At 34.5% G+C, this 27,990-nt stretch overlaps 1 protein-coding gene across 3 annotated transcripts in view; it reads right to left on the bottom strand.

The window, feature by feature from the left end:
- Positions 1-2,042: 2,042 nt before the first annotated feature.
- AlaRS (alanine--tRNA ligase, cytoplasmic) overlaps positions 2,043-27,990 on the bottom strand; it is a 144,279-nt gene continuing 118,331 nt past the window's right edge. For 2 of the 3 annotated variants that reach the window (XM_090377519.1, XM_090377520.1), the window contains exons 19-23: positions 21,518-21,637; positions 11,907-12,026; positions 8,252-8,338; positions 4,424-4,537; positions 2,043-2,332 (exon numbers count right to left, since the gene is read on the bottom strand). In XM_090377519.1, coding sequence (XP_090233645.1) covers positions 2,156-2,332; positions 4,424-4,537; positions 8,252-8,338; positions 11,907-12,026; positions 21,518-21,637 — 618 coding nt within the window. In that variant the 3' untranslated portion in view covers positions 2,043-2,155. The remainder of the gene's footprint in view (positions 2,333-4,423; positions 4,538-8,251; positions 8,339-11,906; positions 12,027-21,517; positions 21,638-27,990) is intronic. The other variant, XM_090377521.1, reaches the window with a different exon arrangement.

Below are 27,990 nucleotides of genomic sequence, written 5' to 3'. Positions count from 1 at the left end.
TTATGGTTTCCGATTTCTAAAAGTTGGAAAATCTGCATTTTTTGTTTTGTTTATATACATAGTTATTTGCGTGGGTTTGACAGACATGTATGAAAAAGTTATAATAAATAGATCCTCTCGTAAATTCATTACGAATTTATTTTCTCAGTGTTCTTCACTGCAATTTTTTCCATCTGATGCTTCTCTAATGTCTTTCTGTTGGAGTGGAACATATGCATGAAGATTTTAGAGATAACTCAATATACAAAATTTTATACATCGAAACAAATATTTTTTTTTGTTAAATTTTGTACAGGTGCAGGGACTTATATTAAAAAAACAAATATAAATAATGCATTGCTAATATCAAAATTGTTCATTAGACAATGACGTGCACTGATTAAAAACATAAAAGTATATGTAGTTACCTTGCTTTTTTACATGTTAAGTCACTTTAACAACTATAACAAACCAGCAGGAGTCTTTTGAAATATAAATATTTATCTTCTATAATACCACATGGTGCACATAAACAGAAGATAAATTTAGTGCCACATAAGGAAATTTACATCTGCAATATCACATTCTTTGAAAATAAATAATTCTGTACTTCAAAATTATTTTAAGAGATTATTAAGAAAAAAAAAAATAAAAAACCCTATACAGTGCAACTTTGATATACCGTCTAAGATCGCGGGCCCCAGAAGAACTTTCTCTTCCCTCGATTAGAAGATTAAATTTTTATAAACAACAGTATACGAGAGTAATTACCATAGATGTTTATAGTTTCTCCGTTTCATCTCAAGAGATAATTAAAAAAATATGTCAACGAAACATTAACTGAACACGGGAATCACAAAGCTAAACATCTGCTTTGAGTGGGGGACCCACTACAATATTTGTCAGTTGTGATACATTCAGTTAAAAATTTTTATAATCAACAGTGTGTGACATTCTTTTCAAAGATGAAGTCATATTCAGAATGGCAAAACTACTAAAGCATGCATGAACAGTTCGTATATTTTTAAAAGACATTGCTACTGACTGCAGTTAAGTGTTTTCCATAATTGTACTACCTCACTATAGCAGTTCACCTGTTGCTAAGATTTATGAATAACAAATGTCACTTGCTTTGCTTATAACTCAAAGTAATACACTCTCGAGGAGGTGGAGCAGATGGTCCCACAAATTGATCTACCAATGTAATCCATCGTATTACACTATTTTGTATGGAAGATGATTTCTGAGATGTTTCGAATTTTTGCCTACATGATTACTTCCAGGAATACTTTAATCAAATAACTCAAATTTTTTTTTTTTAAATACTGTTAACCGGATTCCCTGTAACCATGTCTCATTGGAAGTATGTGATAATTAAAAGAAACTGCCGATTTTGAAATTTTATTTTTTTAGTATGCAAAGCATTTGGTGCTTAATATTTTTATTTAAATTACAGCATTATTAACAAAAAACCAATAGTAATGATTCATTTGCCATTTAAAACATTTAGCCTATTTTTCCACTAGGAGCAAAACTAAAAAAAAAAAAAATAATAATAATAAATAAATAAATAAAATAAAAAATGTGCAAAATAAAATTTGCTTATATACAAATGCTTGCTTAACAGATCACTTTCAATTGTGTGTTCATTAAAACAAAACAAAAAAAAAAAAAAAAACAGAAAAAAAAAAAAAAAAAACAGAAAAAAAAAAAAAAAACAGAAAAAAAAAAAACAACCCGCAAGATATCAAGCAAATTTCATTTTCAGCTATAATGTAATAGTAATATAGTGAAAGGAAGCCACAGGCTTTTTCAGCACTGTAAGAGAATGTACTTTTCTTATAACACAAGTGTTAAATTTATCTCCCATGTTATATCGAGGTTGCACTGCATACACAAAAGAAATAAATATAAAATGCATCTTGTGTGGTAAAAATATTATTTTAATGGCCTGAAATAGTTTTTTTCCTTCTGTTATTACCAGTTCTGATTAATCTATTCAAGAGTAGCAAACTAGTTTGAAATACTTTTAAATCAGTTTCAAATATTTGAATTTATAATGATAAATTTTGTTTCTACAAAATGGATAGTTTGCTAATTCTCAAAAAACATAAATTAAGGAGTTAGTTTATAGTCAGCAGGCACAAGAAATTAACAGATTTTAAACACTTTTACATTATTGGATAAGTTTCATCTCAGCAAACTGAGTGGCAAGGGCCATAGCTTCAAACATTGCTGACACTTTTGTTCCTACAGCTTGAGCAGCCTCCATTTTTCCCCCAGCTTTCCCACCAATCACCTGAGATACCATTTCAACCCATTCATTAGCTTTCAATCCTTTTGAAACAGCTCCCTAAAAAAAAAAAAAAAAAAAAACTTTTATAATAAATTACATGTTCTCAATGCTTTATAATTAGGATTATACAAAAAGTAACATTTCAGTTTTATTTTATGCTTGAAATATTCAACACATTTTCCATTTTTTGTTTATTACTGAAACGTTCAAAATGAATGCAGAGTTCATACCACCCTTGCACCGTTTCAACTGTTCCTACTGATATAACTGGAATCCTTCAGTAATGGCTAAATCCAATTCTTCAATGTTTCTTCGCTTACATCGTATTCTTTGACAATATGATCAATCCCCATTTGAAGAAATCCATTAGTAATAAGTCTATAATGAGTCTGACAGTCCTTCTATTCTGTTTCATCCAGCAGATGCGAAGTGCTGATTAAGCCACTTGATAAGAGGCATGTAGGACTGAGAACGTGGATTATTTTGCTGCCACTAATAAGAAACTGAACCACTGTCCAGTGGTAATAAAACAAGTTCAGGCCAAATTGTGGTGGCTAATAGATTTGACTAGCTCTCCCAGTCTCTGTTGTGTCAAAGAATGAAGACCTTAGTCCTCGTTTCTGCCAAAAAGTCCACCCTCATAAATATCTGGTGAGTGACAGTCTTTTTTAGTTGTAACTTGAAGAGTTCCATTGCTCACACATGACATTTAATTTGAAAGTAACCTCAAGAGTCCACAAAATTTTTCTTATGAACTAAGTTTTCATTTCTTTTTATCCATCATAATCTTCATCACAAAGAGTTTGACACAGAGAAACAAGTTCAAGATGCCTGTAACTTCTGTATAACTGGGTCTGCATATTTTCAATTCAGCTGATTTCAGCTTAAGAATTTTAAGGGCTCTGAATTATTTGAAGTCTCATCACTTGTTACAGTTGAGGTTAATACAAAAAAAAAAAAAAAAAAAAAAGGAGCTTCACTTCATTCAAATTCTGAATAAGAAAGTCCTAACAATTCCCAATTTTTTTCATGAAAAAAAACAAAAACAAAAAAAAAACAACTGCCATGTTAACAACTGAATATAAACTTGTCTAGTTTTTCAGGCTGTTTATATGAATTATAAATAGATGGCAGTACAATAATTAGGCCAGCACAGTAGGAAAACAAATTTCAAAACTGGTAACACTGATGGTTGTAGATGTGCCAACACTGGACTGCAAGGGTTACATAATAACATAATATGTAACAACTAAGTTTATATAATATCTACACCTTTGCACCTTTTTTTTTAACCTGCTAGTTGAGCAATCCTCTACATTAATGAAGGATGCTAAAAGGAGATGTGCAGAAACACAGGAAACATGCTAGAAATAGGGCATTAAAGTTATAATAATAAATCAGACATTTCACAAACTATCAAATCAAGTCAATGAATTAATTTCATAACCGCAGCAGTAATCTATAGTATAGTCCTTAAACAGTTAATGAAAAATTAAAACTAACTTATACTACACACTTGTAGATTTAAAAGTCTATCGATAATATAGGAATTCGAATATGTACATGATACCAGATGTTGTGAGCTCCACTTTGTGCCTGTCCTCAGTGGTGAACAACTTTATGTGCAATATTAGTCAGTCACATTCAGTAACAGACTAATATTGTACAGTATTAAAGTTAGAATATTAAAAATTAGTATCTTTTAATTCTTAAATTTACAAATTTAGGTTATGTGTATATATATATATATTTTTTTTTTAATGGAAACCCCAACACGAAAGGTATCAAAACCTATAGTACTTAGTACCGTGCATAGGTTGAAAGAGAAGTATGGGGGGGGGGGGATGCCGGAAACTTTGCTCTAGAGACTAAACATGGGTTTCACCACTTCAAGCCTCCAATAAGCAAAGTGGTGGTATTGCACTGGTCGATGAGAGTCATTTACCACCTGGGATATATTCTTAGAAAGTAGAGTTCTGATATATATGGAGTTACTTTGCATCAGCAAAGGCTTGGATTTGTGAAGATTAATACCTCTTAATTTCTATATCAAATACTATAGCATACATTACAAACAAAAAAGTTGAAACAATAAGCATATATATATTTATATATAGATATAATTATTATTTAAATACAACACTATACCTTTGGAACAGAGCTGAGGCAAATTATTTTCCCACTGTCTGTATCTGAACTAAAGAACATAGCTGCAGTTTCTGGTGATAATGCTTTTACTTGCTTTAATGCTGCATCTAAAGCCTATTTGAACAAAATAAAAAATTATACAATACTGCGTTATTAACTGGGCACCATTCTACATCAATGATTCTCAACCCTTTTCATTATCTTTTCAAAATTTACACTTAACAGGCACCTAAAATCAACAGATGACATTATAACTGGTGTAAAGAGAAAATGATTACTGATAATGTGATATCATAATACATCCAGATTTCCACCCCCTTGTATTTCACTAATAGTTTGGGAATTTGAAAATTTAGAGATTTTGAACAGCTTAAAAGGTTTTTTTGGAGGAAAGAATATGAAAATTTCCACTCGGAAATCAGGGTTCACGACTACCCATCCTGGTAGTAGTGGTCCATCCAGGACCTCTACTAACGGGGACTTTCATATTCTTTCCTCCAAAAAAATCTTTAATCTGTTCAAAATCTCTAAATCTTCGAATTCCCACACTATTAGTGAAATACAAGGGTGCAGGAATTTTCCTTCTTTCTTCTCTTCCTTTTGCCCACTTAAATCCCCCCCCCCCACCCATGTGCCTTTGAAATATGGCAATGGAACATGCCGGGCTATAAATGCAGCCTTTGACATGTGTTCACTTCCCCTTTGAAGATGGTATAAACAAAAAGCCCCATCAATCAAGCGTCATGACTTTATCTCACTTTATACTTCCAATTATTCGGTATGCATGGATTTAGGGTCAAAGTTTGCTTTCATTCCTTTGTCTTCTTACAAGGTTCGTTTATCTTTAGGAAGGTCTTTCAATACTGTTTCCATCCATTCCAATTACATTTTACCTGGATGCAGTTATTCCTGAAAAAATCTCAGTAAGAGAATTCCTGATTTAAAATATATTTCTATAATATTTCTTAATAGCCTATATTATTTATTAATTATTTATTTTATTAGTCTTTGGTTATTAGTATTATTAACCAAAGTTTTATTAGTATTTTATTAGTCTATTTGGTCTAAATTCAAACCATTGATTTAAATTCAAAATGAGGACACATCCTCTACAAGAGAAAATTACAATAAGTTAGCATTTGTCCAATTTATGAATATTAGTGGGTCTCAATCACACACGTTGTCTATCCAACATGTCTAGTATTAAGTTGAGAAACAATAGGATTCCCATAATGTTTTTTATATGATGTCAATGGCTACTGTTATGAGGAACTGTTAATCTGCCAAGCATGACTTGGAACAATTTATTATATATCAAGCTTCCTTATGCACTTTCAGTTCTCCACCAAGGAAGAGTCTCACACTGAAACTGAGAGAACAAATGCTGCAAGATATCTATTGTTTAATCTATTTCTTTATCTTTAATGATGCCAAGAAGTACTGGAAAGTTGTCCACAAAAAATTCAAATTTCAAAATGATGCCAAGCCAACTGATAAAATTTGTGCTACCTTAATATTTTTCAATGGGAACTTGTGCATAATATAGTCATATGGAAAAATAAAGTACTTCCTCACTGAGAAAAAGAACAGAATCTTCTCTTGTTTTAGACACTGCATGGATGGAAAAAATGGCTTTGACCAAATCAAAATCATCCTTATAATTTAGTCTGCTGCGGTAATCAATTTCCAAAACAGAAGTTGAAGATTAAAAATTGTTGGTATAATAACTTTGCACATAACACTTTACAGAAAGAACTGTTTGGATTTTCAAATTCCAGCAGTTGTCATTTATAAGAAACAAGTAAATTGCTTTATTCAAGCCCCAAAGAGAGTAACAGGAACAGACTTTCTACATAAGTGAGGATAACATGACTAGAATTATTAGCCTGCTTGACCTGTTTAGGATTGCTTTCAACTGCCTGCAATTTCGAAGTTTTTTTCTTGGGAATTTTATTAATTTCTCTTCTTTCAAAACTATCCAAAGCCAGTTCATGATATGAGTCTGTGGCACTCATTAGTGATAGGTTGTTACACTTTCCAATTTTATAACTATGAAAAGTGCTACAAGTGATCACCAGTGAGTGTCACTAACTCATATCCAAATCCAGTTTTGAAGCATGTGTGTATAAACTGCCTGTCTTTGGTTAAATGTGTAACAAGACTTAACAGAACAGTAGCACTATTTCTAACCTTTTCTTTAAATAGAGTTGTCAAATATTGCAACTACTCTATCAGTCTACTTACACATTTAATCAAAGATCGTCAATATGCACACATCCATATGCTTCAATTTTTTTGTTTATTTTTTATTATTTTTTTTTATTTCAGTGGCATGAATCAGTTGAAATTGCCGAAATGTGTATTTCTGTTTAGAACCTCTTTCTAGATGGTAGTAAATTTTTTCCAACAACAAATATTCACCCACTTTCAACAAGGTTGGCTTTTTTTTTAAGGAGCATTAGCAACTAAGGCCATATCTAATCAAGAAGCATGTGCTACGCACTGCTGCTCCTGTCCACCTGGCTATGGTGGCGCCCTTTCAATAAGGCATACAGCTCACTACCACCAAGTACTCAATTTTTTCTTTTAATACCCTTGCTAACCTAGTTTTTAGACCTACCATAACAGATGCATTATACTGAGTGTCAGACAGTTTTTGAAGGATGACAGTTTTTGATGCTTTCAGGTTGTCCACAATATTATTTATTACAAAAGATCACAGTGGAATACAGCTTGGAATCACTTTTAACAATGCATTTGCATTATCAGCACAACTCAGAGGAAGATTACATTCTATGGCAAAGAAAATACAAACAAATATTTGGCACATATGACACCATCACCACCATTAAGAAATGCAACAGCTATTTTTGCATTTCTTTGTATGGATTGCATGCTTATTTGTTTACAAATGTCAGATTATATCATGTTTCCTGCTGCTTTAAATTTAAAAAAAAAGTCACACAAAGAACACAAGGCAAACTTGTTACCTCTTCAGATTTTACAATACATGGCAAATCTTGTGTATATGCCTTTTGAAATTTTATGTTGTATTTCTCTGGCATCTTACTGAAAGACATTGTTACTTAGTTTTGCAACCCACAAATAGCATGAAATGATTGCACATTAGAGAGAGCAATGCCATTATTTCATATTTCTATTATGCAATGTAGACTAGCAACACCTGACAGCCAATTCATTAACAAAAATAAGAAGAAAGTAGCAAAAATTTTTGCTAATTTCTTCTGGGGAAAAATTTAAATCAAAATTAAAATCATCAAGACAAAACATGTAATCTGCTGCAGACAATAGAAGCAATAAAGTCAATCATTTCATCACACGCTACTGACATGGTGGTTGGGGATGAAGATAACAGCTTTTTTTTTGGGATGAAGATAACAGCTGTTATCTTCATCCCCAAAAAAAAACTTTTTAAAGAAAGTATTTAAATTCTGAAACAAAGGAGAACACCTCCCCACAAGAGTTAATACAATTAGACTGAAAAATAGCACATAACAAATGACATAAAAACAACCAACGTTCATTAAGATATTCAAATTGTATGAATAATTTAATCAACTTTATACTGCTGATCCATATTCATTATGAATTGGCAGTATAAAGTAAATAGTTACTACAAGCTTATTTAATACAAATTTCAGGAATACACAGCCTTACTTAAAATGACATGAAAGAGGACAGCAAGACAAGATTACAATGTAAGAGAGAGAGTTTTTTTATGATGAATGTTACATATACTTATTTTCTTGTATCATTTTCCATTTTGATACAATACTAACTTGTAGAAAAGGAGTAACAAAGAATTACCTTTGCATTAGCTCCTGCCATGAATTCACGAACAATAAATTTCTGGTTTGGTTGTTCTTCTAAGAACAGTTTAGCTTCTTGGACAACCTGAAAGATAAATACACAATAAAGATCTTAAAAATCTTAATTTATCACAAAAAAAAGGACAAATATCATATAATACATAACTGAAAATCAACAAAAAAAAAAAAAAAAAAAAAAAATATATATATATATATATATATATATATATATATATATATATATACATACATAATTTATATAGATGTTTACAAGCCCTGGCCAAATGGGAAAGAAGTGTAAAGAATGAAATTGAAACAGGCTTCACCCACCCCATATAGGGATTCTAAACACAAACCACAGCTGATATATGACTTTAAGTTGTCATGAAAAAAAATCATTTCTATTTCCTACTCCATCACTGAAATCTCGATGATATTTTAGCTTGATATCTATTTCATCTATTCTTAAGAATTTTTAAAAAAGTCTTCTTATTTTGGTTGCCCAAATCTGTTCTATGAGGCATAATGTGCAGCACCATTCATCAATCTAGTCATCCTTCTTTGCATCTTCTTCAGAAGTTCTCACGTACCAACGAGAATATTAATCCCTTATTTATTTTGCTAATCCCTTCAGGTCCTTATATACCTTGATCAAATCGACCCCCCCCCCAAACAATGCTAGAGCAAGTGAGCCAGAAAAAAAATCCAAATGCAGACACAGACACACTTCATGCATCATTTAGTTGTTAGTAAAATGGATGATAATGGCAAGGAATCAAACTTATTCTGCAGATGCCAAAAAATAAAACCTCATTCATATTATTTATAAAGTCAAAAGTGCCCATCTAATTCTTTCTTGAATTTTGTCAAATTCTCCACCTAAGCAACTTATTTCAATGTTCCACAACAAGTTGCCCGAATGTAAATTTCATGCATCAAGTCTGTTGTTACATTTGGTAACTCTGATACGTCTCACTTACCGGTGAGAATATTCCTCCCTTATTTATTTTACTAATCCCTTCATGGCCTTATGTACTTCAATCAAACTGACCCCCACTTCAAGGTGTCTAGCTGCCAAGACCTGCAGACCACATCATAAAAGGCATAATGTGCAGCAGCCTTCTTCAATCTAGTCATCCTTCTTTTCATCTTCTTCAGAAGTTCTATAATTCTCTTTACATGAAGCTTCTAGATCTGGATACAACATCCTAAATGTGGTCTCACCAAACTTAGGATATTGTGCTCTGAGTGTTTTTAGAGTCAAACAGTATCCATTACAAAATTTATTTGGTCCATCTATTGTCAGTTATTTTTGATATGTGACCTGCCCATTTCCATTTTAAGTCTTTACTTTTTCAATTATGTCACAGACCTTGGTTCATTGGCATATACATGCACATGGTTTTTCAGTTTCGTTTGGAATGTTCAAAATTTGGCACTTCATACTTCTCTGTGTAACCCTCTTTAACTGTCTTTGTAAAGCTTTGGCATTCAATGTCCATATTTCACAACCATATGTTAGGACAGGGAAGATACATTTATCAAAAACTATTAATTTGAGACAGAATGGCAAGTTTGTCTTGAAGACTATATTAAGCTTTCCAAATGCTTGCCATCCCAATTTGATATGCCACTCAATTTCCATCATGATGTTTCCATTTGTTAAAATTTCTTGTCCAAGGTAAACATACCTTTCCACTTCTTCTAGTTCTTCTCCAGTATCTTTGTGAAAACCTTGTAGACAAATGGCAGTAGGCTTATTGGTTGGTAGTTTTTTAAATCTGCCTTTTTACTTTTTTTGCATGGTAGGATGGCTTCTGCATTTATTCATGCTACAGGTACTTTGTTAAGCAGAAGGCATTTTGAAAACAGTTTGGCTAGAGCTTTACATACCAGTGACTATCAGTTTCTGTTGCTTTAACATTTTTCATTGATTTTATAGTTTCTTTTCTACTTCTAGTAAAATTTCTGATACAGCTTCTGCATCTGGCATTGGATTCAGTTGTCCTTTATCCTTAAAAATATTTGAATAAAATTCTTCCACTTGTTTTAATATTTGTTGCTAGATTTTTGTTGTGCCATCTTCAAGCTTCAAAGCAAATATTCGGCCATGTGTAATCATTTTTCATTTTGCTTTCTTTAGCCTTTAATCTTCTAGTGTTCTTCTGACAAGATCAATGTTGAATGTGTGCATTTCTTCTTTTATGCACTTTCTTATGGTCTTGCACATTTTTACATATTCTACCTTTTTTATTTTATTACAACTTTGCTTCATTTCTCATCCCTTTTTCATCATGGTAATTATTTATTTTGATATTCTGGTTGGTTTTTCTTGTTTTACAGTAGGTGCAAGGGTATAGGCAGTGTCAATAACAGTCTCAAGGATTTTGTTATTATCAGATTAAATGTGCAGCTCTCAAAAATGATTGGAAAATTATTATTATTATTATTATTATTATTATTAATGGCCATATGGTACAAGGAAGCCTGAGGCTTATGCTGCACCAGCCAAAAAAAAAAAAAAAAAAAATTCCCAAGTTACCCCCTGAGAGAGAGAGAGAGAAGTAGAAAGGAATCACCAAGAAAGAGAAGAATGATGATATCCAGCTCAGGACCCTGGGTTTGCCAAGCCCATACTCACTAGATGTGAGCCCCCGGGGTTATTCTAATTCAAAGTTTTGACAATTTTTTAAAGTTGGTTAGTGTCAATCTTCATTTTAGTTGATGCAACCAATTTCTTTCATTCTTTCTTGCAATCAATTTTGATTTTTATTTTTAGTAACCAATAGTTGGTTCCAACATTAAAACAGTTCAAGGCTAAGCAGTCAGTGAATATTGTTTGGAAGTCAATTTCACTAGTATTTCCAAGAGGGCTCTTCTGTTCATTTTTGGTGGGCCTTTTTATTGAAGAATGAGTTTCTGATGAGCAAATTTTGTTCCTCTGCAAATTCAATTAGTAGATTGCCTCTAGCATCTTTTTTCCAGTTGCATATGGGTGAATGGATCTTCTCTCATTTTGGACCTTACCAATTCTAGCATTGAAATCTTCCATTAAAATTTTATAGTGGTAGTTGTTCTGCTTGTAAAGATGCAATACATTTTCAAAACATTCTTCAATTTCATCATCACTAGGGAAATATGTGAACATATTTAATATATTTCACTCAGTAATGTCACTAGTGTTCTGCGTACATACTAGTGTAGCCTGAGAACTCCCTAAGAACTGTTTGTGCAGCTCTCAAGGAGTTCGCACTAGTGAGTATTTTAATTCCCATTAGTTGCCTTTCCATACCGTCAGAACATTTTGCAGCCTGCAAGCACTTAAGTTTAACATCCTTGATTTACTGCAATTTCTGGATTTGCTAAAATGGTCCAAAACTGAGTTTTACTGAAAAGAATAAACTCAAAGTTTGGAAAAATTCACATATAAAGTATAAGTTTGAATTATTTTTAAGGTTTTTATCTATGGTATACTAAGATGTTTTAATTTTTAACAAAAGAAATGATTAGACCTGAATTTCCTATTTCTTTTAAAATGAGATTTTAAAATGAGAAGTGTAAAATGGACATGGAAAATAAAGTTTGATCTCTTGTATGGAACCTAAAGTTCTCAGTGAAACTCAATTTTAAAAAGAAAAATAAAATCTATTTACCTCTTGTAAAACAGCAGCTTTGCTGGCACGGTCCATATCATCTAGTTGTTTCTTTAAATTTTTAAGGTTTTTTCTCATTTCTTCCTTCCTCCAGTAAGAAATGCTTGATTGAGAAATTTCCTGAAACATAATTCAGATTAATCTTATGCATTAGGGATACACAGCATTAGTATTAGAAAGAGGGGGGAAAAAAAAAAAAAAAATTGAAACAACTTATATTCACTCTTGTCATACTCTTCCCACCCAGAACTTACTGAAATGGCTACCACTGAAATTCTGCCAAACTGTCAACCTTGACTTCACAGGGGTTTATTCTAGAGACTGACAATAAATTGACCGAGGTAAATTCCCCAAGGTCCAATCTATTAGTTTCCCTTTTAGTTTGTATGTTTTCCCTTTGTTTTTTTGTGTCCCATTTAAATAGAAAAATTCCATAATTGTTCATTTTAACCCTCCCAGCAACTCATACACTTTTCCCCCACCATTACTAGACAGTCACCGACAATGCACAAATTTCAAATTTGAGGCGGTGCTCCCAAAATCTCTTTTAAGCTCCTATACTCTACCCTAAAGACGGCAGTTAGGTTAATTAATGACCTATCTCTTACAAATGGTCTCCATTTTCTATTCCAGAGATTTTCAGTTATACTGCACATTTTTTATAGATATTTCTACAAGCATTGCTTTTCTGAATTGTTATCTGCAATTCAAACCTCCCCGCCTTTCTGAACTAGTCAATATCCATTCACTAGATATTGACTAGTTCAGACAACTCCTGAGTCATAGAACTTTTCCGTCTCTTCCTCATTTATCCCTTCGATTAAACATTCCTTCACATGTATCTTCTGTCTTCTTAACCTTCAATTCATAGCCAGTACTAAAGTACCATTATAGGTTCTCATGCCATTTGTCTGGAATGGGAAGTGGGGCATGCTGGCTGAAGAACAAAGAAAGGGAACAAGTAATTTTATACATTTGCAAATAGAAAGAAGAAAACCACAAATCAGGCTGTCCCTTTATTTGCAGGATAGTTAATGACCCAGCTGATGTTTTTGATAAATTAAATGGGTATTTCACGTTAATCTTTACAGATCAATGTGAACTACCCATTTAGCTTGCTCTTTCACTAGTGAACCAGAGCACTGCAAAATCAGTGATACAAATTACAGAGGATTGTTTACTATAACAACTTTTGAGATTGAAGGCAATCAAGGGCTCTGGGATATACTGTATATTGCTAATTATTTTAAATAAAACTGGTAAGGATGCCATCAGCTCAGGTCTGGTTCCCTCCGACAGCAAATGTATTGTCAATCCACAAAGGTGGTTAATAGAGCAAAGTGGGTAAATACAGACTGATCAGTCTGTTTTCAGCAGTAGTTTGGAAAACCACAGAGGCAATCTAGATAGGCAATGTTTTCTGACCAGAACAGAGTATGGCTTTATAAAGGGTATCTTATTTAACTAACTAACCAGATAAACTTTAATAGCAGTGTTACTCCTCAGTTGGATGAAGGAAATAACTTTGACATTGTTTATATGGACTTTAGCAAAGCATATGACTGACTAACATGAAGGATTGCTATATAACCTGGAACATATTGGGATCACAGGTAAGACCCTTAGATGGATTATGAAATAGCTACAAGACAAGAAGAAAAAAGGGTTGTAGTTGTAATTAATGGTTACACTTCAGAATAGGCTAGCATTAGAAGTGAGATTCCTCAGGAATCCATCCTTGAACCATTCCTGTTTCTGATTTTCTTAAATGACATTGATGAAAGAATACCAGTGATGTCAAAATTTGCACATTATGTGAAGACTGGTTAACAGCCAGTGCCAAACTGCTCCAAGACAACTTAGATAGGCTTAAAGAAAGGTGAGATAAATGACAACCATGTTTTAATCCTCCAAATTGAGATTTTACGCTTGCAAAATAACAACCCCCAAAATAATTTATACAACAGAAGGATTTGAATTAAAAACAATAGAAGAACAGTAATTGAGAGCTAAAATACAGACAGAAGTTCTCTGTGCAGTTATGCATACAGGTAGCAAGGAGGGGGAAGAGTGTTTGTCAATGATTTTCAAATAGTTGCTTGTAGAGATAGGAAGGTTATAATTCTACTGTGTAAGCCACTGTGAGACTGTCCTCAAAATACTGTCCCCACATATAGAAGCAGTAACTTAAAAAAAAAAAAAAGACACTGAGGTTCTTGAAATAGTCCAAAGAAATGAGCAAGTTTTAGCTGATCTCACCAGGGGCACATGCCTGGTGAGATCAGTTAAATATATGGTGTACATAGCTTGGTAATTAACTACTTTAAAAGGCATGTCATTGAGGTTTTATAAAGCTGAGAGGATAGAAAAAAAAATAAATGAAGGTAAAATTTTCATTTTAAATAATGCTGGAACAGCATAAATTTCAAGCTAAGGAGGAAAATTATAGAATGGATCATAGAAAGTTTTTCGTTAACTAGCAAGTTGTTAATCATTGGGACAAGTTATGCTCCATGGATAATTTAGGTTGACGGTTTGAAGAAATTCAAATATCTTGTTGGATCAAAGCCCATGAGAAGCGAAAAACACTTAGTCCAGTTTTTTTGGTTGGTGAGGGGGGGGGGGAAGCCTCTTGCTTCCTTACACTGCACAGCTAATACTTTTGCCCTGTCTAGAACAGTTTCCATGAACATTCTCCAGGGTCAAGCATTTTCAGCCGTTCTGGCTTCAGCCTTCGCTCCTTTAATAAGCATTCATTTCATTGTCTATGCTGACTTACAACTATGGTCAGTGATTTGGTCTGAAATAACATCAGAAATAACATCAAAAGCAAAATGACCTGGAACTAATTTACAACTATTTTCATCAGTTTGGAATTTCCATTGCCCCATTCAAATCAGTACATTTTCCCATAACAAGAACTTACCTTTTGTCCCACTCTCATGGGCAAACAGATTAAAATAGTAAACTGTCAGGACCTAACTGTTGTTTTTGACCAAAAACTTTTACTTAAAACACATCTTATGAATGTCAACTATTAAAATTATGTATATTAAACATTCATTTGTGCATATCTCTAGGGAAAACTAATTATCAAATATATAAAATGCACATTTTACTAATCATACCATATGGTTAAGAAATTTGGGCTGTGACAGTATCTACTGATCTGAAAAATCTTAAATCAGCTGAAACACCACATTTCACAGAGCTAATATTAAAGCTAGGTTTCCATTTTCAATATACAGTACGGTACAGCTGTTTGCAGCAGCTGCCACCCTGGTTCGATTCCTGTTGATGATTGTAAGAATTTCCAAGTCCTCTTCAATCAAGGCTATAGTTAGTCAACCTGAGATGGAGTAGCCCACCCCCAGTGAAATATTCCAGGTTTTTTGGCCTGTGAACACACACATCTACAAATAAAGTAAGCATATGGATATGAGCAACAGGCATCAGTATCATTAAAATAATAATTGAATTTTAATCCACACCTAGGCTGGTCTCTAATTGAGAAGTTAATAAGGTAAAATCACTTAAGGTCATTTCAAAGCTATACAGGGGCACCTGCATATTCTACCCAGAAATACCAGGAGGAAGCCATCCTCAGTGCCATCATGTAATAGGACTACTTAATAGATTCTTCCCTATTCCCAACTATTAAAATTATTAATAAACTGAATTTTGATTTGGAGTTAATTTCTCTTGACCAGTGTTTTAATCATAGGAGCTGTTTGTTTGTTATTTGGAGCATTAGCAACTAAGGCCATATTGCTCCTAGATATGCGGTGGTCATTCCTTGACCTTTCCGCATCCTCCGTATTTGGTGGTGACGGGCTCGAACCCCGGTCTAATCAAGAAGTGCGTGCTACGCACTGCTGCTCCTTCCCACCTGGCTACAGAGGAGCCTTTTAACCATAGCAGCTTCCTGTTTTATTAAACACAGTCGAACTTCAATTTAGCACTTGTTTGCCTAAACTGGGTGGTTCTAAATCAAAGTACTTCAAATAATAACAACTACATATAGTAATTATTTTGGAATTAAGAAACTGAAGAATAATGATATTATTTTTATTTGCATTATCTATTTAGTAGAAATACATCTGTGCATATGATGACATAAACAAATAAAATGCAGTTAGAAAAATATTTAGGGATTATCTGGATAAGCAAAGTAAAGATTAATAATAATTACGAGAAATAAAATTTGCTTCATTTACAACAATTATTTATATGCATTATAGGATTTTACAACTTAAATAAAAATATAGTAAAACTCACTTTTTGACAAACTATTTATCCAGTTTTGTCTGAATTTTATTTTTGCCATCAATTTTATTTATAGAAATGTCCAGAGCTACGTGTTTCATTAGGTCTTTGTCATTCAAGTTCTCTTCAAGGAATCGACAAATTTTTTGAAGACTTACCTTAGCCTCCTTAGCTGTCACTTTTTCACAAACTTCCATCTCTTCTTCACTATCTCGATCAAATTAAGGTACAATTCATTTTATTAATTCCACATTTCTCAAAAATGCCTTCAATTGTCATTTCTCCAAAAGCAGATTATTTTTGATTGACTGCAAGAAATTTTTCAGGAGACATAGATGTACTCACAACTGGAAGATCATCCATGGCTATTTGCAACTCCTGGATAGGATTATCTCCTGTTTTATCCAAATGAACTTTTTCAATAAGCCCAGTGTAAGTCCAACAGTTACTTATCATTTGCAGTGAAGCCACCCATGAAAGTTTGATCATATACAATGTGTCTCAATTCAAGGACAGTTTGGGTAAACAATTACTGCTGATGCACTCTATTATCTTCTCCACCTGATGTCAGCTATAATATGCCTTAAAACTATTAATAATTCCAGTATCAAGAGGCTGTAGGAAACCTGTGAAATTAGGAGATAGGAACTCAATTGCCACATTACTAATATCCACTGCTTTGTGGCAAAGAGCATCATCTAAAAGCAAAAGCACATTGTGGTTTTAAATTCTCATTTCCTTGCTGAAATTTTACAGCTACTCACAAAACTCTACTGCAGTCATCCAAGCATTACTGTTATGTCTACAGGGTGTTTCAGTTAAACGTTTCAGAACTTCTAAGAGGGGTAGGGTACATCCTGACAACTCGAAATCATATAGCAATGTGGGGTCGGAAATGCTTTCCTGAAGCGGTGTTGTACACAGAAGCACCATAAAGAAAAGAGACCGTAAGTGAGAAATCGTTTTAATAATACATGAAAAGAAGCAAAAGGTACATGGATTAAAGTAAGTGTTTGAAGTTTCTTCCACGGGCTACAATGCACGCCTCACATCTCCGACGCATGGACATCCGAACATTCTGGAATACTCCAGGCGAATTTCGAATTTCTTCGGCAGCTATTGCGATTCTTGCAACCAGCTCCTCAGCATTGTCAACAGGAGTGTCATAAACTAGCGATTTCATATGACCCCAGAAATAAAAATCAAGACATGACAGGTCGGGTGACCGAGCAGGCCAACGCACGGGACCACCACGTCCGATCCACTGTTGACCAAATGTGACATCCAGGTAGTTACGAACATCTCCGCTATAATGGGCAGGGGCTCCATTGTGTTGGAACCACATTGTCTGTTGCGTCGATGCAGAAATCTGTTCATCTCTCAAAAGTTGTGGCAATACTTGCTGAAGAAAGATCAAGTAGATAGATCCGGTTAGACGACACGGTAACAGGTAAGGTCCGATGAGGTGATCTCCCATAATACCGGCCCATACATTGACCGAAAATCGAATCTGTGCTGCACGACGACTTCTGTGTACAATACCGCTTCAGGAAAGCATTTCCGACCCCACATTGCTATATGATTTCGAGTTGTCAGGATGTACCCTGCCCCTCTTAGAAGTTCTGAAACGTTTAACTGAAACACCCTGTATAATTCATGTAAATTGATGAGTTGAAATTCTTAAGGCATCAAGGTTTTGCTGCTCTTTCAATTATAGTGACAGTCCCTTTGTCAATCATGTATGTCAGCATTTGTACAGAGTGCAAGGGTGTCCCTTGCTTTCATTTTTTACACACCCTCTCGATATTGTTTTTTCTGGTTGTATTCTATAAAACAGAGCTGTTTTATCCATGTTATAAATGTCTTGTTGATGGTATTTTTTAATATATCAAAAATCCTTTGACAATGTCATTCCAGCGATTCCTTGTCAATCTCAGCTGTTTCTCCATATTTGTTGCACTGAAGCAATTGATGGTGCTGCTTAAAATGATGCAACCAACCAATGCTGCACACAAAATCTGATTCCCATCTGTTCTCCCATTAATTTTGATGCTCCTTAATTCATCCTTAACTAATGCATTCACCAGCTTTTCGTGTTTTGGTCCCTTAAGCTGCTTCACAGATTCACTTTTTTCATTGCCATTTCTCTTGTTCACTAAGAATGTCTCCAACACAGTGCTGATGTATTGGTTTACTCCATACAGCAGAAAAATGGTCTGCAAAAACTGGCCAGCTGTTACCAGAATATTTTTCTTAGTAACTGCACACCTCTTTCTTTTTAGTCACATTCAACACTGCCCTCTTACTCATTTTGAGAAGATCAGTACTCCTGAATTAACTTTAATGAAAATAAAGAAAAAAGTTACTCTCTAAAATTGATATTTAATAGTAATACAGTAAAAACTCGCTAATCCGGATCAAATTATAAAAATACTGTTCACAGTTGAGTACTTTGAAATACACAGGATTTAGGAAGGCAGATGAGTAACTCTCACTGCATGCTGATTGACTGTGCAGAGAGAGAGATGGAACATACATTACTCGAATGGATGCTACTGCTCATATTACTTCATTTGCATACTTCTTTATACCATTAATTAACAAATTTTCTATAATTACAAGTTCTAAAGAATTAAAAAGTAAAATAAAAAGAAAGCACTTTAACTTGAAAATGGTGTTCCTGGAAGTAAAAAAATTGAAGAATTTGGTACTGGCCAACAGGCTGTGTCAGATATTAAAAAATAAAAAGAATCTATAAAGACATCCCTTTAAAATTTGATGTGGGGAGTGATAAAAGTAGTGTATTAAATAGAGAGACATTAAAAATGCCAAAAAAAAAAAAAAAAGTTTTTGTTTTTTGGTCTTTTAGGACTATCTTTTGCTTCACTAATCTGGATGACCCCCCCCCCCTAATTACTACAGATTAGCAAGGGTTTATTGTAATACCAAAATATATTCTATAATAATGTTCAAAAAATACTTGTTTAAAGCTGTAATGAATGCAGAAAAGCACTTGAATAATGAAAGTAAAATGTTCTTTCTTTTATTTTAGAACCTCTGGTCTCACAGCATGAGAAATAATGCTTAAAAATACAAAAACATGGTAACAGAGTGGTGGGGAATTTGCCAAGTATCTTGCTTATTTACAGGGTCAGAAATGATTTTCATGATGGTGTGAAAAAATATCGCTTGCCCACTATATCACATAAATTAAAAGAGGAGGCAGACTGGTATGCCGGTTTGGGGGGGTTAAATCGGGGTTGTTTGCAATGAAAAATCTTAGATTTAGCAATTCACAGATAAGGCATGTGGTGGTTTGGGGGGGGAGTGCAACACTCACAGAGGGATTTCTCTATTAGTATTTATGGAAAAGATCAGTTCACAAGTATTTCAATGGCACTTTGCGGGATGGTGGTATATCAAGGTTTGACTGTATATGCAAGAGTTATAATTTAAAGATTGTGTGTAAAACTATTCAAAAATGACAGTATAATAATTTTATTACCTGTGTTTACGGTTATATTTTAATGTTCTCATAAGCCAAATAAAAAAAAAAAAAAAAAGAAAAAAAAGAGCCTATCTGTCCTGCCTGCCTGCATGCTAAACTGGATGGTCACACTTTATTCACAATTATGTTTTTTTTTTTTTTTTTTTTGATTTGGCAGTTGTTGGCGCATTGGCTTCTGTGGCCATATTGCACCTCCCAAGGTTTTTGCAGCACTTTGATCCAAGCCCGAGGCGGGAATCGAACCCGCGACCTTTGGGTTGCCGGGCAGGTACTTTACCCACTCGGCTAGCCCGGTCGGCTCACAATTATGTATATTTTAATATTCCCCATGACCTACATTGAACTTAAGTATGACTAATAAAGGTTGTTTATTCCTTTATTTAAATGTTTTATTACGTTCAACTCATGTAAATATGTCATAGTGTTTATCAGGTTGGTCAAGCAAGCTCTTCCTTTATAAATCTGAGTTATGATCCATTTAGGATACCTTTCAAGATGATCCCATAATGCAACATAATGTTGCAGACTCCACAACCTATTCATGTGTCTATTCAGCTCACCAATAAGGTAAAACTGACTGGCTTGTAGTTACCTGTTTCACCATTAGCTCCCACTTTGTGAATTAGTTGAGATGCTAGCACTTCTCTCATCTAGGGGGAAACACACCTAATTCCAATGATGGCCTCATGATTAAAAATAAGTAACAAAAATATTACTTATCCTAAATGTGCTAGTGTTCAAGTACACTGCCACAATATACCACAGCCCAACAGGGACTTCCTACTGTGGTCAGTGCACGTGTCTATTCAGCTCATCAACTAAATATCTATGACCTGGTTTACTCTTTTCCCATTCATATTTCAATAATGAAACTGGCTCTCTTAGCTAGTATTTTCTTGTACTCAAATTTTGTCTAACATCATTGGTGATTTTGTTACAAATCAACTTAAAATTATTATACAAATCTAATTCTCCTATGACTCTATAACTGTTTCAGCTGCTTTCTTCTCTTATCAAGATCAGTAATTCCTTTTCATACATCTTAGTATACTCCTTGTGCAGCACTTCCTATATGGAATGAATGCATGTGTGACTTCAACAATGAATACCTTGAAAATTTCCCCATAACTCAACTGTACCTTTTCCTTTTTATATATTTCCCTTTGTATATTTCATTCAAAATTATAGTCCATAATAATCCTTTCTTAAAATTAAAACTCTTGTTTATCAAAATCTTCTTTGTCATTGTCTACTTTAAAACACTATAGGTAATCATCATTAACGGTTTATGTACCATCTTATTTGTGATAATACCGATATTACACAGATTGCTGGTGATGAACAGATAATGATATTCATAGAAACTGTATCTTTGGCATGTTGTCATCAAGTTTATTCAAAACATTTAATACCTCACAGGTTGAGCTAACAGTCCATGATTTCCTCAATGAGTGATAAGTTGAAATCTACCATAACATACCCAGACTTAAGGTCTTATACCTAAAATTTTGAAAATCTATACAAGGTCTTGTTTACTGCAGCAGTTTTTTGCTGCTTCAAAAGACTGATTGTTTCCTTGATCATATTATTTTGATATATATATATATATATATATATATATATTTTTTTTTTTTTTTAATAGTACTTTTGACAGGCAATTTACTAATTGCCTGGGGCCTCATCTTCTCTCTTTCATGATGGGCAGATGTAAATATAAGCATCCAAGAACAATCTCAATCTAGGTAAACATTCTTATTTTGCAAGCATGTACTCCTAGAAGGGCAGTGAGTGAGTGCGTGTGAGATTTTAAAAATAAAATATTTACATTAAGACTTACTTCAGTTAGTTCAACAATTTTTTTCACTATTTCCTTTTCATTAATATTTCTATTTTTATTCTGAATTAACCTCTGGAGCTTTTCAACTTCATGCTGAAAGAGATCAGCTCTTTTCTGTGCCTAAAAAAATGAAGTAAAAGTAAAACCAGTAAACAATATGAAATTTATAATAGGTGAAATTGAATGTCAGAAAAAATAAGTACAGTCATCTCTGCTATAACACATATTTTAACAATGCAAATTTTCTCCAAAACGACTGATGTATTAGGGAACAATGCGAGTATAATACAATTTTCATCTGCAAGTAACACCAGGTGAATTCAAAACCTGGCACCTGAACGTATTGATCTGCACAGCAATACATACAAGGTTACAAAGCTTAAAACATGTCAAACGTCGAATGTGTGACAGTTATATTTCCCATTTATTGTAATTGTATTGGTCAGAGACACACTGTTGTCATTCGCTGTATTCACAAGGTAACAGGTGATACTGTAGGCTGACTCACGTTTTCAGGAGCTCACATTTTTCTGTTTGAACAGAAATTTTGTGAGGTGGGATAGAGTGACCAGAGGAACACATTTTTGGAGGTCACTACCATAAAACAGTAAAAACAATTTGCAGTTTCCGGTTCATTGGGCTTTTCTGTTAGTGCAATCTAATTATACAAAGGGTACTAGGAAAGTTTTGCAATACAGCTTTGTTTATTTAATTTTTTCAAAGTAATTTCCTCTACATTCAATACACCTCTCCATCCTCTGAAACCAATCTTTAAACCAGTTCTGCCAAGTTTCATAGGGAGTAAAGCACACTCGTTGTCCCAAGCCCGTAGAAGGTCCTCATCACTGGAAAACTGCCTCCCTTTTAGCTTCATTTTCACATGCGGGAACAGTGCAAAGTCGCAGGGAGCAAGGTCTGGACTGTAGGGAGGGTGCTCGAGAAGTTTCAGTCCTGTCGTGGTCAAATATTCGGTGCAGGCTTTGGCGCGGTGAGCTGGAGCATTATCGTGATGGAGGTACCAGGTGTCCATTCTTGACTTTGGCCGCAGGTTCTTCATAGATCCAATGACTTTAGGCAGGCATTGTTCAGTATACCACTTAGCTGTGACTGTCTTCTGCGTGTCCAAAACGACACGTTCCACAATTCCACTCGATTTGAAAAATACAGCTATCATTTTCTTCTTTACAGATCGGGATTTTCTGACAATTACGGGTGTGTCGTCATCATCAAAGACCCAAACTTTGTTTTGAGCCTTGGTCGGCAGATCGTAATAGTACAGCCAAGTCTCTTCACCTGTCACGATGTTGTTCACATACCGAGATTGTCCCTTATCAAACTTTTTTAACATCTCCCGGTACCAAGTCACACGTCGTGTCATCTGCTCTTTAGTCAGTTGATGCGGCACCCAGAGAGAACAAAGTTCCTTCACGTGCAAATGATCTTGCAGAATCGAACGAATTGCTGGTGCATTTAGGCCCAAAGTATCCTCTATCTGTTGGTAGGTCACTCGCCTGTTTTCGTCAAGCATTTTCCTCACAGCAGTAACGTTTTCCTCCGTAACTGACGTTCGTGGCCTTCCCGGCCTCTCAGAATCCTCCAGAGTGAAATTTCCCCTTTGGAATTCTCTATACCACCCGAATATCGTTGTACGATGTGGATAATCATCATCTAGTGCAAGGGTCATTTCTTCTAAGCACTGGTCTATGGTTAAACCACGCACGAAATTATACCGCAAAACTGTCCTTATCTCATTTCGTGACCACGATGCCATCGCAAGCACTTTACACTCTCACTACTAATGAATAACTGAGCCCATCGACTTGGCGCAGCGGCTACTATGCACATATGAACATGTCTCAACATGCAACAACAAGCAGCTTCCTATGATTCATTGTTGCGTCATATTGCAAAACTTTCCTAGTACCCTTTGTAAATGGGTAGTAAACTCGATCTTTTCGCATTTGTGATAATACCAATAACTGGAATTCTGTGAGTTTTTAAATTATTATGGTGAAATGTGTTTCCCTTTCCATGAAATCTTCAATCATATAAAAAACATAAATAAATTTTGAGAATCTTTTTCATTATTATTTTTTAAACTTCGTATCTCACTTGTGCAATTTGTGCATGCAATGTTTGTCATTATTGATTGCTTACCTTTCTTACTGTTTTAAATTTTACAGTCTAAAAAAAAAAATCAGTGAACAGAAATATCAATTAGTATACATATATTACAATATTAATTAAACTATGTACGTAAGCATCTCCGACCAATACATGGGTATCTTGTCAAGGTAAAGTGCTATATTTACTGTATTATTTATTAGAAATTTAAGATGTTTAAACCTATGTTAGCAATTTTATTATGTTTGTAACTTTTTTTTTACTGTTTTACTTACCAAACTGATAATTTTTTTTTTGAGTGCTCTGCTCCATCCCTATTTTTCCCATAAGTCCCATTGTTTTTAATGCATGAAATGCCATAACACTGAGATTTTTAGGAACACATGTACTGCCTTAAAGTAGAACTGACTGTAATTACATACAGTGGAATCTTGTTAGCATGTTTTTCAAAGGGATAATAAAAAAATGTCACAAGCAGGAAAACATAATAAAAATTCTCACAAGATTTAAAAAACATATCTAGAGTTCTTTGTTTCTTACTGTCCTGGCCTAATTATCAAATAATTGTGTCCATATTTGAAAACTTAATGTCCTCATTAACATCAAAACTGTAAATATAATGCAGCACAGTGCCTATGGTTTCTATGGCTTTCAACAGCACTGGAACTGATGTGAGGTTTGCACCAGTTCCAATGTTGCTGAATCTTCCCCATCATCCTTGTTGTCAGCATCTCTTTCTACTAAACGTTGCTCCATTTCTTCTAAAAATGAAGTCTGAGAGACAGTGATGCTGTTGCCATACTTGACACTATCGAAACTAATGTCGTCATTCCCAGCAATTTGCCTCCATTCATGATTTTATCAAGTGGTCATCCATATCTGCTACTGGAGAGCCATTGGGAAGCATAAGATGAAAGCTTGCTTTGCTGAAACAGTTCCTTACGAGTTTGCATCAACAAAATCCCATGCAATGTTGTACAAAAAACCCAGCTCCCTTTCTATAAAGTCTCTTCCTATAATTTTGGTTCACACACCAAATTATACCTTGATCAAAATTTATACAAATCACCTTCAAGGTAACTCATACAACTGCACCATCTTTACATACTTAAATATGCACATTTTTAAAAATCGTGGATGGGTTGCTTTCCCTATCAGCAACAGTGCAAATTAAATTTATCCCTACTCATGTACTCCTCACCTGTGAATTGCACTGTTTTATCCAGTAAAAGTAGGGGGGGGGAAGACCTGTCTAATCTGCACTGAAAACATCTCCAAAGCGGTACTCTTTGAGGTATTGTTTTTCCACATTTCCACCATCTCTACACTCATACTATAAACCTCACCATGCACACAATGATACACAAGATTTTGTCTCTTAAATCTCTATCCAGCCATTTTACACCTTAAAATCATCTTGCCCCATCTTTTTGGGTAAGACCTTAGACTGAACTACACTTCTGTACAATGCATGTGCACTCTCAAACAACTTCAGTAGCACTTTCTTGAATTTATCAAAGCAGAAGTTTGCCTTCAGCCCACTGGCTGAAGGCAAATTTCTGCACATCTATTCTGCAATCATCCTTCCTCAACCTGACTTTATGCCTCCTCATGCATGTGTGTAGTCTCTGCAAGAGGAAGAATGTCATTCACATTCAGCTTACTAAATCCATTTAAGGCCTTAAACATCTCAATCAGATCACCCTGCACCTGCAGGGTGATCTGATTGAGTCTCCAGAAGCTGCAATTTTCAGAGCCTTTCTTGGTAAGAGCACCCGTTTGCTCCCTTCTCTACACCCATTCTAGCAGATCTATATATCCATCCTAAAGTGAGACCTGTCTACAATACCCAAGATGCAGCCTAATGATGGCCTTGTACAAAGGGATAATCATCTCTTTATCCCTGCTAGTAAAGTTTCTGTATATCATTGAAAAAACCCCACGGGCTGTTTTCATAGCATGTCTGCGCTGCTCAGAGAATGTTATATCTTACTGTTCAATTACCCACAGGTATTTTTCATTTTCCACTACCTTGAGTGTAGTATCACTCAGTTGATAAGGTACTCTAGGATCATTGCAGTACCCATATGCAGTACCCTGCATTTGTCAATGTTAAACTTCAACTGCCATTTTTAAGTCCACTATAGTGGGCTGAGAAATAGCCTCAATAGCTCTTTTGACATCAATTTAGGCCTAAGCCTTGAACAGTAATTCATTAGCATGAAAAGCCTAGCAGCCTATGATCCTGAATGCTTCCCATTTAGAATTTGCTGTCGGTAATATCATAAGTTGGTCCCACTGCATAGAATTTAAAAACTGTCTGAGATCACTGTAGTCACTGTTACAAAAGCAAAAGCCTTTCCCTCGACAGAAGTTAAGTCTTCAATTAAATTCCACATTTGAACAATGTGATTACTGCCACCCATGGAGTCTTTTATCTGCAGATTCTTAATGCATGAAGGATCACTGCTAGTAACCAGATCAAGAGTACTGCTTCCTCTTCTTGCCTCTGTAACATGCTGCTGTAGAAAACAGTCATCCAAGAAATTTACAAAAGTATTGTGAGTGTGTGAGTGACCAACCCACAAATTCTAGTCTGGAATTTCATCTGGAAAGTTAAAATCTCCAATTATAAGATATTCTGATTTATTGGCTCACTCTATTTCTCTGTATAGCTGTTTGGTATACTCATCACGGTCATTAGGCCTATAACATACTCTTACTCTTAATTCTGCTTTCCCAGTGCTTATATCACACCAAATTGACTCAACATTGCATTGGTCACCCATGTCGACTGGATGCACTGCCTTAGACTTAATAAGGCCTGACGTAACCGAGTGGTCTGGAGCGAGAGTGCATAGCACACGTTCCTTGAGTGACCAGGGCTCAAGCCCTTGATTACTAAATACGATAAATATTTGTATCGACGATTTATTGTAAACTCTACTGACTTGGTTGTCGTTTGTTATTGTTTGTTATTTGGTTTTTAGGAGCATTAGCAACTAAGGCCATATTGCTCCGGGATATATGGTGATCATTCCCTGCCCTTTCCGCATCTTCCGTATTTGGTGGTGACGGGCTCGAACCCCGGTCTAATCAAGAAGAGTGTGCTATGCACTGCTACTCCTTCCCACCTGGCTACGGAGGCGCCTCTTGGTTGTCGTGCAGGAATATAAAAAGAAAATTTAATTTAATATGTTTCTTAACTAAGAGAATAACCCATCCTGTCCTGTTATGTCCTTCCTGTATACATTGTACTTCCCATATTCGAATTCAGCATCACTTATGTCTTATTTCACACATCTCTGCTATCCTTACAATGTCTGCATTTAATGAGTGTTGAGTGTTGACATTTCAATGGCATTTTAACAGATTTGGTATAATGGTCTTCTACACAAGCTACATCCTGGTCTTATTTTCTGCCTTTTTTGCAACTGGGTGACAAATGGCTACTCACTTTATGTGATGGCAGATGGCCCTCTTTTAAATTCTCAACCAATATTAAAGTATCTCCAATTTCTCTTTTTTACCTACTCCCTTTTCTCTTATACATCAATAACCTTCCATTTATTGTTGATGATGGTTACCTTACATTACACTTTCAAGTTTGCCAAACCTTGCACCACACAAATAACCATAATCATTTCCTTAAATGTTAATCTCCAGGAAGTATGATGTGAAAAGGAAGATTTTCACTTTTGCTTCCAGTGTTATTTTTCCTGAGCAGCTGCTAATTCTGTAAAAATCTCAAATTGTTTTACAATGACAGGCTGTTTCCACATTTGCAGAGGTTCCTTCTAAAGTTCTACAAAACTTCTCACCTCAATCCAAAGGAGAGCAATAAGGTCAATTAACAATCCCTCTTTTGAAATTCATTCCACTCCTACCAACTTTAAGATTTCTGCTACATTCCCGTTCTACAGATAAGTACTGTTCTTCTGAATTGGTATCTCTCATTCTACATCTCTCTTTCTCTTTCTCTTCAAAGCCAGTTCAAAGCTATGTGCATTAACTAGCCAGCAACTATTTCTGTATTACTGTAAAGTTCATCTGCAAACTAATTGATGTAACCTCCTTGTTCTCTGGAACAGCCTTTCTCTATATGTATTTCCTGAAAATCATAATTGAAAAAAAAAAAAAAAAAAAAAATGCAAGTCTAACATTAACAAGTTTCTCCTAGCTACTCAATGAACTGTTTAGGACCATGGTGAAATATCTCTAATAATTTCCTTGAATGCATAATTAATTAATTATTATATATTTTAGGGAAGTATCTTTTTACTTTATGAATAATATAATAAAGTATGCTAATAATAATAGCCAAGCTTTCTACTAGCAAAAACTAAAAT

The sequence above is a fragment of the Mastigoproctus giganteus genome, chromosome 7 (assembly GCF_048544385.1).
Source record: "Mastigoproctus giganteus isolate SK-2022 chromosome 7, ASM4854438v1, whole genome shotgun sequence".
In the NCBI taxonomy this organism is placed as follows: domain Eukaryota; kingdom Metazoa; phylum Arthropoda; class Arachnida; order Uropygi; family Thelyphonidae; genus Mastigoproctus; species Mastigoproctus giganteus.
The sequence above is the reverse complement of the archived record's forward strand: the minus strand, read 5'-3'. Positions and strand labels throughout refer to the sequence as shown.